At 41.0% G+C, this 13814-nt stretch overlaps 3 protein-coding genes across 5 annotated transcripts in view; 2 read left to right on the top strand and 1 right to left on the bottom strand.

Annotated features, from left to right (window-relative positions):
• The window catches only part of emb (embigin), a 4292-nt gene extending 923 nt beyond the window's left edge, over positions 1-3369 (top strand). The window contains exons 2-9 of one of the 3 annotated variants that reach the window (XM_031849571.1): positions 406-483; positions 564-747; positions 1134-1219; positions 1408-1544; positions 1741-1902; positions 2118-2235; positions 2324-2354; positions 2464-3369. In XM_031849571.1, coding sequence (XP_031705431.1) covers positions 406-483; positions 564-747; positions 1134-1219; positions 1408-1544; positions 1741-1902; positions 2118-2235; positions 2324-2354; positions 2464-2524 — 857 coding nt within the window. In that variant the 3' untranslated portion in view covers positions 2525-3369. The remainder of the gene's footprint in view (positions 1-405; positions 484-563; positions 748-1133; positions 1220-1407; positions 1545-1740; positions 1903-2117; positions 2236-2323; positions 2355-2463) is intronic. The other 2 variants (XM_031849572.1, XM_031849573.1) reach the window with 2 other exon arrangements.
• On the bottom strand, positions 3045-8202 carry mrps30 (mitochondrial ribosomal protein S30). Its single transcript, XM_031849570.1, has 5 exons — positions 6158-8202; positions 5549-5694; positions 5307-5412; positions 4055-4231; positions 3045-3944 (listed from the first exon to the last, which is right to left on the bottom strand). Exons 1-5 carry the CDS (start codon positions 6840-6842, stop codon positions 3685-3687), a joined length of 1374 nt encoding a protein of 457 aa, XP_031705430.1. The 5' UTR covers positions 6843-8202; the 3' UTR covers positions 3045-3684.
• On the top strand, positions 7478-13803 carry hint2 (histidine triad nucleotide binding protein 2). The gene is made up of 8 exons (XM_031849574.1): positions 7478-8107; positions 8331-8468; positions 8610-8714; positions 9047-9119; positions 9224-10762; positions 11798-11872; positions 11976-12112; positions 13498-13803. The coding sequence occupies exons 1-5, from the start codon at positions 8021-8023 to the stop codon at positions 9313-9315; spliced, it is 495 nt and encodes a 164-aa protein (XP_031705434.1). The 5' UTR covers positions 7478-8020; the 3' UTR covers positions 9316-10762; positions 11798-11872; positions 11976-12112; positions 13498-13803.
• Positions 13804-13814: the final 11 nt, after the last annotated feature.

Here is a 13814-nt window from a genome sequence, read left to right on the forward strand (position 1 = left end):
GCTAGTGCAACCTAACAATCAGCTAGTGCAACCTAACAACCAGCTAGGGCAATCTAACAACCTGCTAGTGCAACCAAACAACCAGCTAGTGCAACCTAACAACTGGCTGGTGCAAACTTACAACCAGCTAGTGCAAACTTAGCAAGTGCAACCTAGCAAACACCTAGAAACACCCTCATAAAGGTTGTTGTCATAACCCTGACAACAACTCTAAACATCAAACACATAGCAATGCCTTAGCAATGATCAATAATATCCTAACAACGACGCTTTCCTTACAGACAACTTATCAACACCCAAGTTAGAACTTGCTTTTCATATAATGTAGCCCCTTCTTACTATGAATACTGACGGTTAGTGCTACATTTTTAGTTTGTGTGTGTTAATTATTTGTTTTCCTGTCAGAAACACCTGGTCCGACGCCCCCACCACTGGTCCCCATCACCTCCCTGCCAACAGATGAAAGGAGCGCTTCTCTTGAAGGTAGCGGTCTTTACATCTTAGTATAATCATGATGTTCATTCTGAATTTCCATTGTGTCCGTGCTTCAACTCTTCATGCAGGTGAAAGTCACACGGAGAAAGTTGAACTGTTGAATCCTGTCAATCTATCACTGGCGTGTACCTGGACAGGTAACCAGAACAAACTACCAAACATAACTGGGTTCTGGAGAAAAGATGGGGATGAAGTTGAGAACAGCCAAGTCACAGTGCAACTGGAGGGCGATCAGTATAAACTCAAACGAGTGTGAGTACACATGTTCATTATTCCATCCATCAGCTTAAAAAAATACATTGTTTATCATAAATTGGCTGTCTTGATAGGTAAATACCCGTATCCACTGTGTGCTGAGTTGTCTGATCATTTTATTAATGCATGTGTGCATCATGATGTACAATAAAAGTTAATAGCCATTATTATATTTCATACAACTAAAATGTATGTTTTAATGTACAGCAGCTTGAGAACTTAAGTTGGACGTCTCACAACTGGCTTTTATCAGTTTGAAGTCCAAATCTGTGACTTTATTTAATTTACAAGAATATAAAGCACATTATCTACGGACCTTTTTAAAATAACATTCACACTAAATTAACAAAATATGTTTTTGTGTCTATTTTTTTGCTTCACAGGTTCAGCATCGTCAGTGAAGAAAGCCTCGGGAGTTACTCATGCGTGTTTGGAAGTGAAGAAGCAAAAATAGAGTTTGTCTTGGCTGGTACAGATCACATCCTTTCATGAGTATATGTGTGTATATATATGTATAAATATAATCTTAACATTTTCCAGCCAGCATTTGTGTTGTTATCAGCTTGTTCAGTCCCTTTCATAATGAATGCCAATATTTACATAATGCAGAACAAACAATGCCCTTTTCTCATGATCTTTTTCCTTGTTGTCCACGAGCTCCACAGATCGGTGAGGTGCGAGATAAGCCGATAGTCAGCTATGTGGGGGACTCTGGGGTGATTGCATGTAAAATGGAGGAAACCAAACCGAAACCCATCACCTGGAACTGGTACAAAGCAAATGGTACAGACAAGGTGGGTGAGCTGCTCTGAGCCTTCATATCGATTTGTGTCAAATATCTGAAAACACCTGTGCAGGTGTGTCTAAATTCAATCTGTATCGATGGAATATTTTCAATTAATTTAATTTAATTATTTTGTTTTTCACTTTGAAAGATTGTGAACACATTTATGTGCCTCTGACCCATTCAATATTTGATATTTGATCCAGGAGCAGATCTTCGCCGTTGCAGAGCTTCTTCGCTATGAGATCAAAAACGAAGAGAGGAAGACCAAACTTGTGGTGCACAACCTGACGGAGGCTGACGGAGGCCTGTATTACTGCGGTGCGGTGTACGCCATCAGCACCACGATGAGCCACGTGGAGCTGAAGGTGAGATATAGAAAGTTACTAAGTGCATTAACCCAATTACTGTGTTTAAGTACAATTGAGTACAATTTGAGGTACTTTTACTTGACTTGGGTGTTTCAAGTTGAGGTTGTTTTGAATGCAGGACTTTTACTTGTCATGGAGTATTTTCACAGTGTTGTGCAGTGTAACCGTTTCTCGAGTAAAACATCTGAACACGTCTTCCCCCACTGCTGAAGGTCATCAGCTTCCAGGAGCCTCTGAAGCCCTTCATTGCCATCGTGATCGAAGTGAGCGTCCTGGTCGCCGCCATTCTGCTCTACGAGAGATGTCAGTCCAAGAAAAACTACACAGCAGGTAGTCAGACAGTATGCTGATACTCTTGTGTGTTTTATGTGTACTTTTATGTTGTATTTTAACTTGAAATTATCTGCCGTATTCTCAGGAAATGGGACCATTGACCAAACAAATACAATGTGAGTACTCTGGGAATGGTGCTGAGCTCTCTAAAGAAGTATATATTTTTAAGTTTAATGTATTTATTTGTAGTTTTTAATGATGTATATTTTGTATTTCCCTCATCAGGACTCAGGGAGAAAATAACGAACCAGAGGAAAGTTCTTCAGTGAGACAGCGGAAAATTTAAAAATTGCAAATCCAACACATCAAAGCTTCTTCAAAACTGTTGACGTATTTTGATTCTTTTCAAATGTGATTTGAAGCTTTAAATTCAAAATCTCAGCAACTATTCTATACGTGTGTTCACAAAAACAAAGTGCAATAACCACCACTTAATAACCGTCAGTGCTGTCGTGGCAGCATTTACCTTTTACCTTTTAGTCTTATGTACACCCACATCCTGTGGGAAAAACTGACACGCATCACACCTCTCCCTCGAACAGGAAGTGCATTTCTTGCTTTTTGGTATCAACTTAAACCTCAACTTCTCTTTACTTCTGTTATTAATGTGTTATGGTTTGTGAGCAGTGCCTTACACCGTAAAAAAAACAAAACACTCCCATAACCATTCATACTGTGCTTGCAACAATTTTGCAGTTTGTCCTTGTAGTGAACATGCTGTGTAATGCCATAATAGCGTGTATATCAAGATATTTCATCATATATGCAAATGCTTGTGTGTTTTTCATGTTAATGTACAAAAAAGATGGTCAGAAAAGGTCATTTTTCACCCTAATCATGACTTCAACCGTCTGTAGCTGTTAACCTGAACCTGTCACCTGCCAGTGTGCGTGTGAACATGCAAATTAAAAATACACAAGTCACTGCCTGAAATAACTATCAACGCCATTGTGTTAGCCGATATGGAGACAGAGCTCACTTAAAGGGGAACGCCACCAATTTTCTGTTCACAGGGCTTGTTGAGAACTACTGCACATAAGAAATGAAGTTGTAAAAACCTTTATGTGGCTCCAGAGGGACAAGGAGGAAGAATATGTGGAATAAAAGATACCTCTGGTTCTGCTGCATCGATTCTGATCCTTTTTTCTCAAGTCCAATGTTACAGGAGTGCAATGTCAGTGAAGTAAGTGTGTATGAGTGAACAGATGTCTTATTAATGTTGGCACTGACAAACACACACGAGTGTCAATCTGAAAAGCATGATTTTATTTTTGCATAAATAGGCTACAGTCTGCACATTAATAATACTCAGTTTTCATACTCATGAGCCTGCTTATCACTAACGTTTCTGCATTTTTGAACATTACATTTTATACAATCTGACAAACGTCCTCATGTCCGCCACGTTGGCCTCTTTAGAAGCTCGTCCTCTTGATTTACGAACTTCTACGGCCGGTTCATGAGGAACTGAACCAGAAGCTTGATGACGCCGTCGTTCAGCCCGACCACCGCTCCGTCCTGCACGCTCTCGTACAGTCGCAGGCTCTTAGTGCCCCACAGGAGGTTCTTCCTGGGGTTGTTGGCGTCCGTCTCCACAGAGAGGGCCACCGTGTTGAGCTGGTAGCAGAAGAAGGAGAAGAAATGTCCGTCTGTGATCACAGCCTGGGACACGAAAGGCCTGGTGACGTCCTCGTGGTTCCAGAAACCTACAGAGGTGAGAGAGGGAAGTTAGACCATCAGCTGTTTCTCCCCTCTTCAGTTAAAGTCCACTTGTGTGTGTGTGTGTGCGCATCTCTTTGCTGCGTTGATAACTCACCCTGGTACATGGCCTGAGCTCCTGTCCAGGCGAAGAGGCTGGCGAGTGCATTGGCTCTGAGGAAGACCTCCACCTGATCAGACTGCTGCAGCCGAGCCATCCGGTCTCTGTGGTACCGGTCGGGCACCAGGTGGAACTGAGTCTGACCGTAGCATGCCGGGTCCGGTACCTTGGCACCTGTTGATGAGACCAAGAGGACAGGGCACAGCTGAGAGAGGAATCAAACAACAACAACGTGCTTCAAATATTTTCCCCAGTTTAAAATTTCCTTTTTTAATATTTCTCAATCTCTGATTGATACTAAGTTATGAAATCTGTTCGATGTAAAAGACTAAGATGGACCGTCTTTGCCAGAAAAGACCGGAGCTGCAACGCTTAGTTGATTGAAAGAGAATCAATCAGCAGGTCAAGTCAATTTTCAAGCCAAAAATGCAAATATTTGATAGTTTCAGCTTCACAAATATTAGAATTTGCTGCTTTTCCTTTTCATACATCATAGTAAAGTGAATATCTGTGGATTTTAGGCTGTTGGTCAAACAAAACAAGAATAACTCCGGGGATACTTGATGCCCATTTTTCATGTTTTTCTGCTGTTTTTATTGACCAGAAAATTAACTGATTAGCCGAGGACACAGTTGGCAGTTCTATTGATAATGAAATGAATCGTTAGCTGCAGCTCCAGAAAAGATTTAATGCAGCTGCTGCATAAACACGAACAGGTTAATGATCAATGGAAACAGGATAACTTGGAACGTAACATACAACTGAAAGTCCCAGGCTACAGCTGTTAGCATCATTACACTTTATTAGACCAGTATAAATGCTAAGAGCAAAACACCAAAGCAGTGTTTGCTTTGAGTAATGGTTTCTCCAGAAACAAGAAAAACAATCATCTCGTAGAGAAAATTACAGCCGGTTAAACGTTTTGAATTCGAGTGACTGAACAGCTGCACGTTGGCGCCCTCTAGTGGCAGCAAGACAGAACTGAAACATGTTAAATGTAGCCAGAACACAACATGCTCAATTCATGTTGTTTTGGCTACTTCAAAAAAAATTAAAAATTAAAAATTAAAAAATAAAAATAGGTCATCATGTAATTTTCTAAACATATTGAAAACCTTCCAAAATAACATACATACTGCTTTTTCTCAAGTACTTAGGAGTCAATGAAATATTTTAAAAAGGGGAAAAAGGATATGCTGAGGCAGAAAGTAAGAGAAGTAAGACCCATGTCACTGCTCTATTGCGTTACCTGTAAAGATGCCGTTGTCGTACTGCCTTCTGAACAGAGGCAGCAGGTCCGGAGCAAACGTCACCTCTGGAACATCGGCTGCATAAGAAGCCTCCAGCGGGGTGAACTAAGAGAAATTAAAAACAAAAAGGGATAAGAAGAAAAAAATCACATGAATGCTTGACATTAAACGGCACCTATTAATGATATATATATATATATATATATATATATATAGTCCACTGTTTGGGAATGACGTCCACCTGTTGCAGTTGTTGGGTTAACCTGATCTGACAGTGCGGTTGGTCATCGATCTGGAACCTGGTTGGCTCTTGCCGGCCTCTCCGGTGCCCCTTTGGGATGATTCTCTGTCCTCTCCTCCAGTAGAAGTTTACCTGGGGAGCAATATCTGATAGAGAAATACACAAAATATGACTTACAGAAGTCAGATAGTTATGGAAAGAATGCACAGTAATACTGCTATTGTGATGTAAAACTAGATACTATGAAGGACTTTGGTTTATGTATCTTGATAATTAACGTTTTGGGGAACTTTTTTGAGTATCAAAAGCACTGAAAGGCGAATTGTATTGTTGCCAACATATTTTTTGGTCAGATAGTTCATTATTTAAATCAGCATTTGGAAATTTTACAGCAATCAAAACACATTATTGGTGTTGAATGAGAAATATCAATAACCTGCTTTATTTGATCAGTAAAAATAAAGGATAAAAACCTTGTTTACATTCACAATGTTGTCACAACTGTAGTTTTAAAAGGAGGCACAAAGGCCTGGAATGTATGGTTTGATTGTGCCAAAGTGGGTGGAAGGGCAGCTTAAGATAGACTGGTGTCAAATGAGGGATTCATACCCAGACTGGCGAGGCGGAGCAGTGGGTTGTATGTGGCCAGACTGAAGGTGAGTCCAGTCACCAGGTTTCTCAGAAAAGGTCCAACCATCTGCTCCTGCTCTCTGTACAGGAAAGGTGCGCGTTTCTTAATGTGCCAGTGCTCCTGTAAAATCACACGAGTGACCAAGGAGCGGATGTCCTCGAACACATCGCTGTCGACCCCCGGTAGAGTGGTTTGAGCTGCGGCTGGCGGAGAGCTCTCCTCCTCCTCCGCCTGGGTCTTCCTCTCCGGGCCCAGGGTGAACTTCTCTGGCAAGCCCGGGATATATGCGGTCTTGGTGAAGTGCTGGTACCATCTGTCTGCGTTCCGAGCGAAAGTCTGAGGATAAACCACGAATTTCTTCCGCTGGATGCGAGTGATGAGGGAGAGCTTCTCCTCCACGGGAGAGCCGCATATCGTCTTTACCTGGTCCTCGACCTGTCGCACGCGGGCACATTTGCTTTTAGCCGTGAGGGAGGAGACGATGGGGGGATACGCGGGCTCCTTTACCGCAGCATCGGTGTGGGCAAGCCTTTGGTTTCTAAGCGGGGGCCGTTTTTTAGGGAACAGCAAGGGCAGCCGTGTGCGGGCCGCCATGTTTCTTGTATGACTTGACTTCAAACTTGTTCTTCCGTTGACATATGCGCCGTTAGTCTCCCCCAACATCGCCCCCTGCTGGACGAAAAGTCATAACAGAAATACATGTCCATATTCGACAGTATTTCAGTTGTCTAAAGAATCAACTCCTATGTATGAACTGAGAAACTTAAAATTATTATTATGGTCAATTTCATTTACGGCCATTTTACATGTTTTACTTTTATGAAGCTAATGTTAGCATCAAACAACGTTGAGGCTCTTGAACGGACCCTTGTAACTCCTAAAAAAATGCCCCCTTTGGACGCATTGAAAAATGTCGTAAATTTGTAAGAACACAACATGATCATGGATATAATCAGACTTAGAGAACGTTAACGTACACTACCAGCTGTACAGTTTGGATACAGTGATCAGTGAATTCATATTTATCATTTGATGTGAAATTGTGAACTTTGATGGTCAGTAAATTATGTTATACGGGTTTTTCGCCTGGTTCCAACAATATAAATTAAATTACACATACATAAATGCCCCTATATGCGCAAATACCACCATATAAATAAACATATTGTAAATAATAACTTTATACTTATCTAAGGGCGTGTTGTTTCTCGGCAAACAAGGTGCTGAGGTTGTATTAATCTGGGTTCCTGCTCGTACAGGCATGCTGGGAAATGAAAGAGTGGACAAATTAGCCAAACAAGCTGTTAAATAAAGGAGACAGATACACATATTGATCTTTAAGAATCAGAAGGAAGGGTAATTGTACAATTCAAAATAGAGTTGGTATTGTAAGAAGTAGGGGAGGTAATAAAAAACAGGAGACAGTCATTACTAGGTTAAGAATAGGGCACAGTAATCTGAAGAGTACACTTCACACTTTAGGTAAGCATCCAACCGCTTCCTGAGATCATTGTCAGGTACTAGAAACTGTAGAGCATGTGCTGGTTAGTTGTATAGCAGATACGAATCACAGAGAAATGTAATATAACATTTTGGTCACTGTAGGAGTTAACTAACTCCAGAAGATGACAGTAGTGCAACGCTAAGGATGCAAGCTACCTTTACAACCGAAGAATATGAAGAGAAGTAAACATTACAAGGGAGCACGTAAAGGCAACATCGCCGTACAACACAGTTTCAACTGTCAACACGATTTTTTTAGACCACAGTGTTGTGTCAAAAAAACGAGTTAACCCTGAAATATTTACTTCGGATATACTAAATTAGCTGGTTAGCTAGTTATGTATTTTAGGCAGATTTTACGGACGCAGTTGATCGGGACCAGAGCGGCTGACCTCAGCCGTTTGCAGCGTGTTTGTCGAGCCGAGGTAAAGTCCGCTGCTCTTCAGATACACCGTCTCATTCTCATAAACCTTTTCTTTTCGTTAACGGCAGCTGAGCATTTTGACAACACCTGTCCCACTCGTCCTGGTGGAGGCTGTGGTGAACACAGTGTCCGCCCACCAAGAGGTTTGGTTTATGAGTTGTTTGTTATTCAGCGCAGAGCTTTTTTAATTTCCTCTGTGTGTGATGTGTCTCTCGGTCCCACAGAGACCACTGTGCACCAAAAGTGTCGAGGTGAGGTTGGCAGAGGAGGCCAGCAAGAAGTATGGCTCCCCAGCTCCAACCATCTTCTCCAAAGTGATTGATAAAAGCATCCCTGTAGATATAATCTATGAAGATGAGAAGGTAAACAGCCAACCTCCTCAAAACACTGCGTCTCATTTGTCCTGTTCCACATGGAGGCCAGAGATAATTCAGCATATGAATGTTGAGAGTAACTTTGCAGTTCAACTCTTCATATAAGTTGTTTTTTTGTGTGCTTATCAGTGTTTGGCATTCAGGGATATCAGCCCACAGGCCCCTGTTCACTTCCTGGTTATTCCAAGGGTCCCTATTCCCAGAATAAGTGAGGCCAAAGATGACGATGCAGAGGTAAATCTGTACATCCATTTTTACTATACTTGCTGATCCTGTTCAGGGGTTGTAAGGTGATGGGATGGTGGGCACCCAAACAGTGCACAAGCGTGTGAGTGTTGCACATATCTTCCTATTAATCTGCTGCTATAACACCCTCCACTCGTTCCAAAACCGAGGGGCCCCGATGGTAAAAGCACCGTCACCTTTAGTTTTCAGACTCGACTTTGGAACAGCCAGAAGGGCCCCACCTGAGGATCTAAGGCTGCGAGCTGGCTCATCTATATATTTTGTGCACACATGCATTAAAAAAAATCGCGTCTTCAGCTCTCTTTTCTTACATCTTTCAGCTCTTGGGACATTTGTTGGTTATTGCCAAAAATGTGGCAAAGCAAGAGTCTCTAGATGAAGGATACAGAGTGGGTAAGTTGCAGAAATGGGCTTATAGTGATACACAGTATATGTGGGAATACAGGCTGTTTATATACGTGCACATTGAATATTGGGTCTCTTTCTGTCCTTTGCAGTGATCAACGAGGGAAAGCACGGTGCTCAGTCAGTTTACCACCTTCACGTCCACGTCCTGGGAGGAAGACAGATGATGTGGCCACCAGGATAAGGGCTTCATGTGTCTCTTGTCTTTTCAGGCTACTTTCATGTGTTTAATCCCAGGAGCTCATCCTCCTCCCGTCATTCTGTACAACGACTAACTTCACCATGCAAAAACATGATAATATGTTGATTTGATCAAATATAAAGAATAAATGTAAACATTTAGACATCATGTTTGATACGGCTGCAAATAAAGAAAGTTTCTATTGTGGAAAGATGAAAACTCGACTAAATTCTTTAATCTGACATCTAGCATCTGCAATAAGTGATCAGAAGATAATGCAGATAATACTTCTACTGTTTCAAAATACAATGAGAAGTTCAATCTAGACAGCGATAGAATTTTTGTTAGTGAAACTGATTTGCATGTTATTTTGAAGCACGTTCAATTTTCTACTCTCTAACCTCCACAGATGGCATGTGCCCAGATATTAGCAGTCTGGACTTGCTGGTATTATTTAGTAACATCGGTGCCTGTGAGCAAGGTGGTTGAACTCTCCTCTATATTTACTTTTTAACCCAGACTATCAGACAAAAGAGGAAACAAGGGCTGTATTAATGTATTGATCTATGGATATTTTAAATAGAAATCATGGATTCTTACCGATTTCTCTTGTGCACGTTTTTACCAAGAAGTAAATAGAGAAGCGGAAGAGTTCTTACGAAAATGCAGACTCTGCAAAAGGTGTGTGCAACACGATGTCCCTAATATGTTTGTGCATTTTAACGTGTATTGCCAACATACTGACACTTCTTTCTTGACGTGTTAGTTACACAAGTTTTGTTGAACTTTTGAAAAACTGGTTCAAAGTCTCATCTCTCCTCATGAACCGGAGAGAACTTTTAGTTTCTAGTTAAAAATTCTAGTTTTATCATTACCCTTGCATATCTGATAATGACTTGTCTTCATGAGTCAATTAGGGATGATATAAGTCTAAATACCCCCCAAACACACATACACCTGCTTTATACTGTTAAATGTGTTTGGACTAATGTTGTCTATCCATTCAGCTGAATTATTCTAACTGTCTGTTCAATAAAATACTTAAAAGACATTTGGGAGCATTTTCATCACGTTTATTTCTCACAGATTAATTTCCACCACATCTAATACCAGCAGTTGTCTGCTAGTATCATTAATATAAACAAAGCAGGTTTCTACCAGTCGCAGGATGTTTGTGTGTCTGCCTCACCTGGAGGAGCAGTAACCCTTTTGTCAAGCTTGTTGGTGGATCTTTAACTGGTCGACTCGGCCTCAGCGGCAGTTGTTCAGAGGATTGCGAAAGTCGCTCTGGATTTGAGGTGTGAGTGCGAGGGAAGCTGGTATGCAGTTTAGCAGGTTCTCTTTAGGCTGATACTTTCTCCAGGGGGCAAACAGACGTGCACCAGGCAAAGGTTGATCCGGGTCTGTCCTGCACCTGACGACTTGTCAATCAGCTCTGTCCCAGAAGAAGGTAGGAAAAGTTTCAATTTTAAGATCTTTTTTTGATGTTGCAGTGTGTGAAAGAGACTTGTGTCGTTGTTGTCATACGTTGCTATTGGGACTGCGTGCCTTGTATGAGGATGATGCACTTTGAATATCTTTGATTGCTGACATGTTACAGCTCGTTTTCTGCTTCAGCTGAAAATAATAAATGAATTTCACAATTTAATTTAAGATTCTACGGCTGAGAAAAATATACTGCTACGCACACTGATGATTTCTTTGATGTGTAGACAGAACAAATTCATTCGTTAGTCTTTGGGCTGCATGGTCAATGTGTTTAAAACAAACACATGACTAAGAGATGGAAATACTTGATGTGAGCAAGCCGCTTACTTTTAATTGTTTGATCAACCGACTAAGTCTTTCTCTAAAACCCCCCTCCACAATGAATAAGTAATTCTTACATACTGAGACTAAATACCTGGAATTACTCTGGGCTTTCAGTTAACCCCTATAGGACTCTTATAGGACTTCCTACTCACTTTTTGCTACACAGATTTCTTCAAAGGTAACGTCTGCTTATAGTTTCTTTTTCTGAAGATACAGCTTGTGACTATAAAACACAGTAGTTAAGTTGTTTGTGAACTAAACTGCATTATTTTACTCTCTGCAGTACATTCACAAGAGAACTGAATCAAGGAAGATCTCAAGTCAAGCTCAACGTTTTAAATTTCATCTAATACGTGAAACGTTGGTTCGTTACTTTGTTAACTTGAATTAAGTAGAGATGACTGAGATGCAGTGTGTTGTGCTTCAATGTGTGATTATATGGGTGAAAGAGTATGAAAGCATGTAGATGTCCTCCAATGCTTTCTGGCACAATATTCAGAGTTTCAACATTTTGTGATGGCGGTCATTGACTCTGACCTGTTGCAATGTTTGTCAGTGTTATATACAGTGTATGACCAGAGCGGTGCTGTTTCATAACTGGAATTCTTATTTACTTGTAGGATAGCTGATTGTACTTAACACCCATTTAATCTAGTTTTCTTTGTTATTCCAGCAAATACAAGATGAGTGTCCAAGAGGGTTCGGTTAAGAGCAGTGGTGTTGCAGTCATGGATGGTAGAGCTGAGATGTATGCAAAATGATGCGTGTCCCAAAGTGAAAAAACACATCTTTACTATCAGGTAGATTTGATCCATTTGCACTATGTAACTAACAATTATGTTTGTCCACAGCATCTCTACCCAAAAGGCACCGTCAGACTCCACAAACATAAAGACTCACCCCACCCTCATCCTCAATGGAGAAGCCACCACAGCTGAGCTCTGTGCAACATCTGAGCTGGAGGAAGCCACTGAAGGACTTTCACTAGGTAAGAGTCAGAGTGCAACGTTAGGAGAAAGGGAAATGTGCATTCAAAATATTAGGTTTAGATTATAGAATATGGCACTGGTGCTTTATCACTCAAACTATCATGAACGCTTTGCCTGTTTACATTAATGGGTATATTTAATATATATATATGGGTTTTCTTTTCTATGTGTTATTTTCTCTTTAAAGGTTTTTCACCTAAAAAGGCTTACATGGCTTAATGTCTTAGTGACTGAACCAACTAATATGCTGAACCTACCAAAATAAAAGTTGTTTGGGGAGACTCATCGATCCTTCTCAAGTGGGGAAACTGCAAATGTTTAAAAATAACTCCAGGAACTAATCTGATGTTAAAAACGGCCTCAAGAGGGAAAGATTTGGAAAGACTTGTCGAACTAGTAATTGTAGAGCACAGTTGTTCTCAACGGCTCCAAGGGCTGAGTTACAAATTAACAAGACAATAAATGATAACAATAGATACACGAAAACAATAAATTAGTAGGCTCTCCAAATATCGTCTTTTACAGTGAACACCTCTAAAAAACATTAAAATGATAAAATCTGAGAAGGCGCCATCACTCTCAAAGTAAACACAAACATCTTGAAACAAATGCAACCTGTGAAAAAGGATATAGACATTCTGTCGCTTTAAAAGGTCAAAAGCCCCCAAATAGCTACTACTGTATTAGCAGCTGCATGAAGGGCAGAGTTTGAGAGATACTTACTCTATGCAGTTTAATAAATCAGCAGGATTGTCAAGTAAATAAAGCTAAAATATCATTTAGAGATCTCTTCAAATGACATCCAATACAACACAGCATAACCTTTCTATCCTTACGCTGGAGTCAGAGAATGACCCTCGTTCTCAGCTTAATTATCATTATGTACTTGTTGTCACTATGTGTTCTTTGTTTTTAAAGAGATTCTCAAATAGTTCCTACATTTTGGGTCGCTAAAATTCAAAGTGATACAGCAACATTTGCTTTTGGATAATATAACTATGGAAAATGAAAAAGGGAAAAATGCAAAAGAAGATGGATAGCATGTTAAGTAATAGAGTGATCTGAACCAGTCTAATGGTGCGTCTAAAAGCCTTTCACCAAACTTCCTCTAACCAAACCTGATCGGTAGGTAGGCACTGATATTTATGTTTTGTCTCAGGTATCATTATAGCCCTCCCACATTCACAGCACAACTTGTAAATTCTGTTGCTCTGACAATTCATGTGTAAGAAATCTACAGGGTTAGTCCAGAGATGTCTATAGTCCTCTCATAAACCCGACTCTTCTTCTTGAGCTTGCTGTCTCGGTTTGGTGAGGGTGTCTTCTGAATTTGACTTGTTATTAATGGCGAGTAAATACGGCTGTCCCTGTTGTCCCAATACAGAAGAGCCCAAGGCAGTTCCCTTGTTGAGGGCGAACGGACCAGCACCTCTGGCCCCAGCGGACCAGCTATGGAGCAGCAGCAGACACAAGGCAGTCAGGCTGAGGATGGAGGGCTCGGGCCCGGCCTCAGAGACTCCCATCACTGTCCATCAGCTGTTTCTGGAGACGGTGGAAGCGTACGGGGATCATCCAGCCTTGGTTTCCAAAAAAGAGGGCCAGTGGGTGACCCTGACATGGAGGCAATACTATGAGCAGTGCCGGGCAGCAGCTAAAAGTTTCCTCAAGGTTTGTTTGCAAATGAACTTGTGCAGTGGCTTA

Source organism: Anarrhichthys ocellatus, unplaced genomic scaffold, assembly GCF_004355925.1.
Source record: "Anarrhichthys ocellatus isolate YVR2014 unplaced genomic scaffold, GSC_Weel_1.0 scaffold9, whole genome shotgun sequence".
In the NCBI taxonomy this organism is placed as follows: Eukaryota; Metazoa; Chordata; class Actinopteri; order Perciformes; family Anarhichadidae; genus Anarrhichthys; species Anarrhichthys ocellatus.

What these genes read in the sequence shown, in the direction of transcription:
- mrps30 (XM_031849570.1), bottom strand. Translation starts at nt 6,842, where the DNA reads ATGTTGGGGGAGACTAACGGCGCATATGTCAACGGAAGAACAAGTTTG. An exon ending in TAACCCAACAACTGCAACAG is followed by an intron (nt 5,413 to 5,548) that starts GTGGACGTCATT and finishes AATTTCTCTTAG; the next exon opens with TTCACCCCGCTGGAGGCTTC. An exon ending in AGCTCAGGCCATGTACCAGG is followed by an intron (nt 3,945 to 4,054) that starts GTGAGTTATCAA and finishes TCACCTCTGTAG; the next exon opens with GTTTCTGGAACCACGAGGAC.
- hint2 (XM_031849574.1), top strand. Translation starts at nt 8,021, where the DNA reads ATGTATTTTAGGCAGATTTTACGGACGCAGTTGATCGGGACCAGAGCG. An exon ending in CCAAAGATGACGATGCAGAG is followed by an intron (nt 8,715 to 9,046) that starts GTAAATCTGTAC and finishes TACATCTTTCAG; the next exon opens with CTCTTGGGACATTTGTTGGT. An exon ending in AGATGAAGGATACAGAGTGG is followed by an intron (nt 9,120 to 9,223) that starts GTAAGTTGCAGA and finishes TGTCCTTTGCAG; the next exon opens with TGATCAACGAGGGAAAGCAC.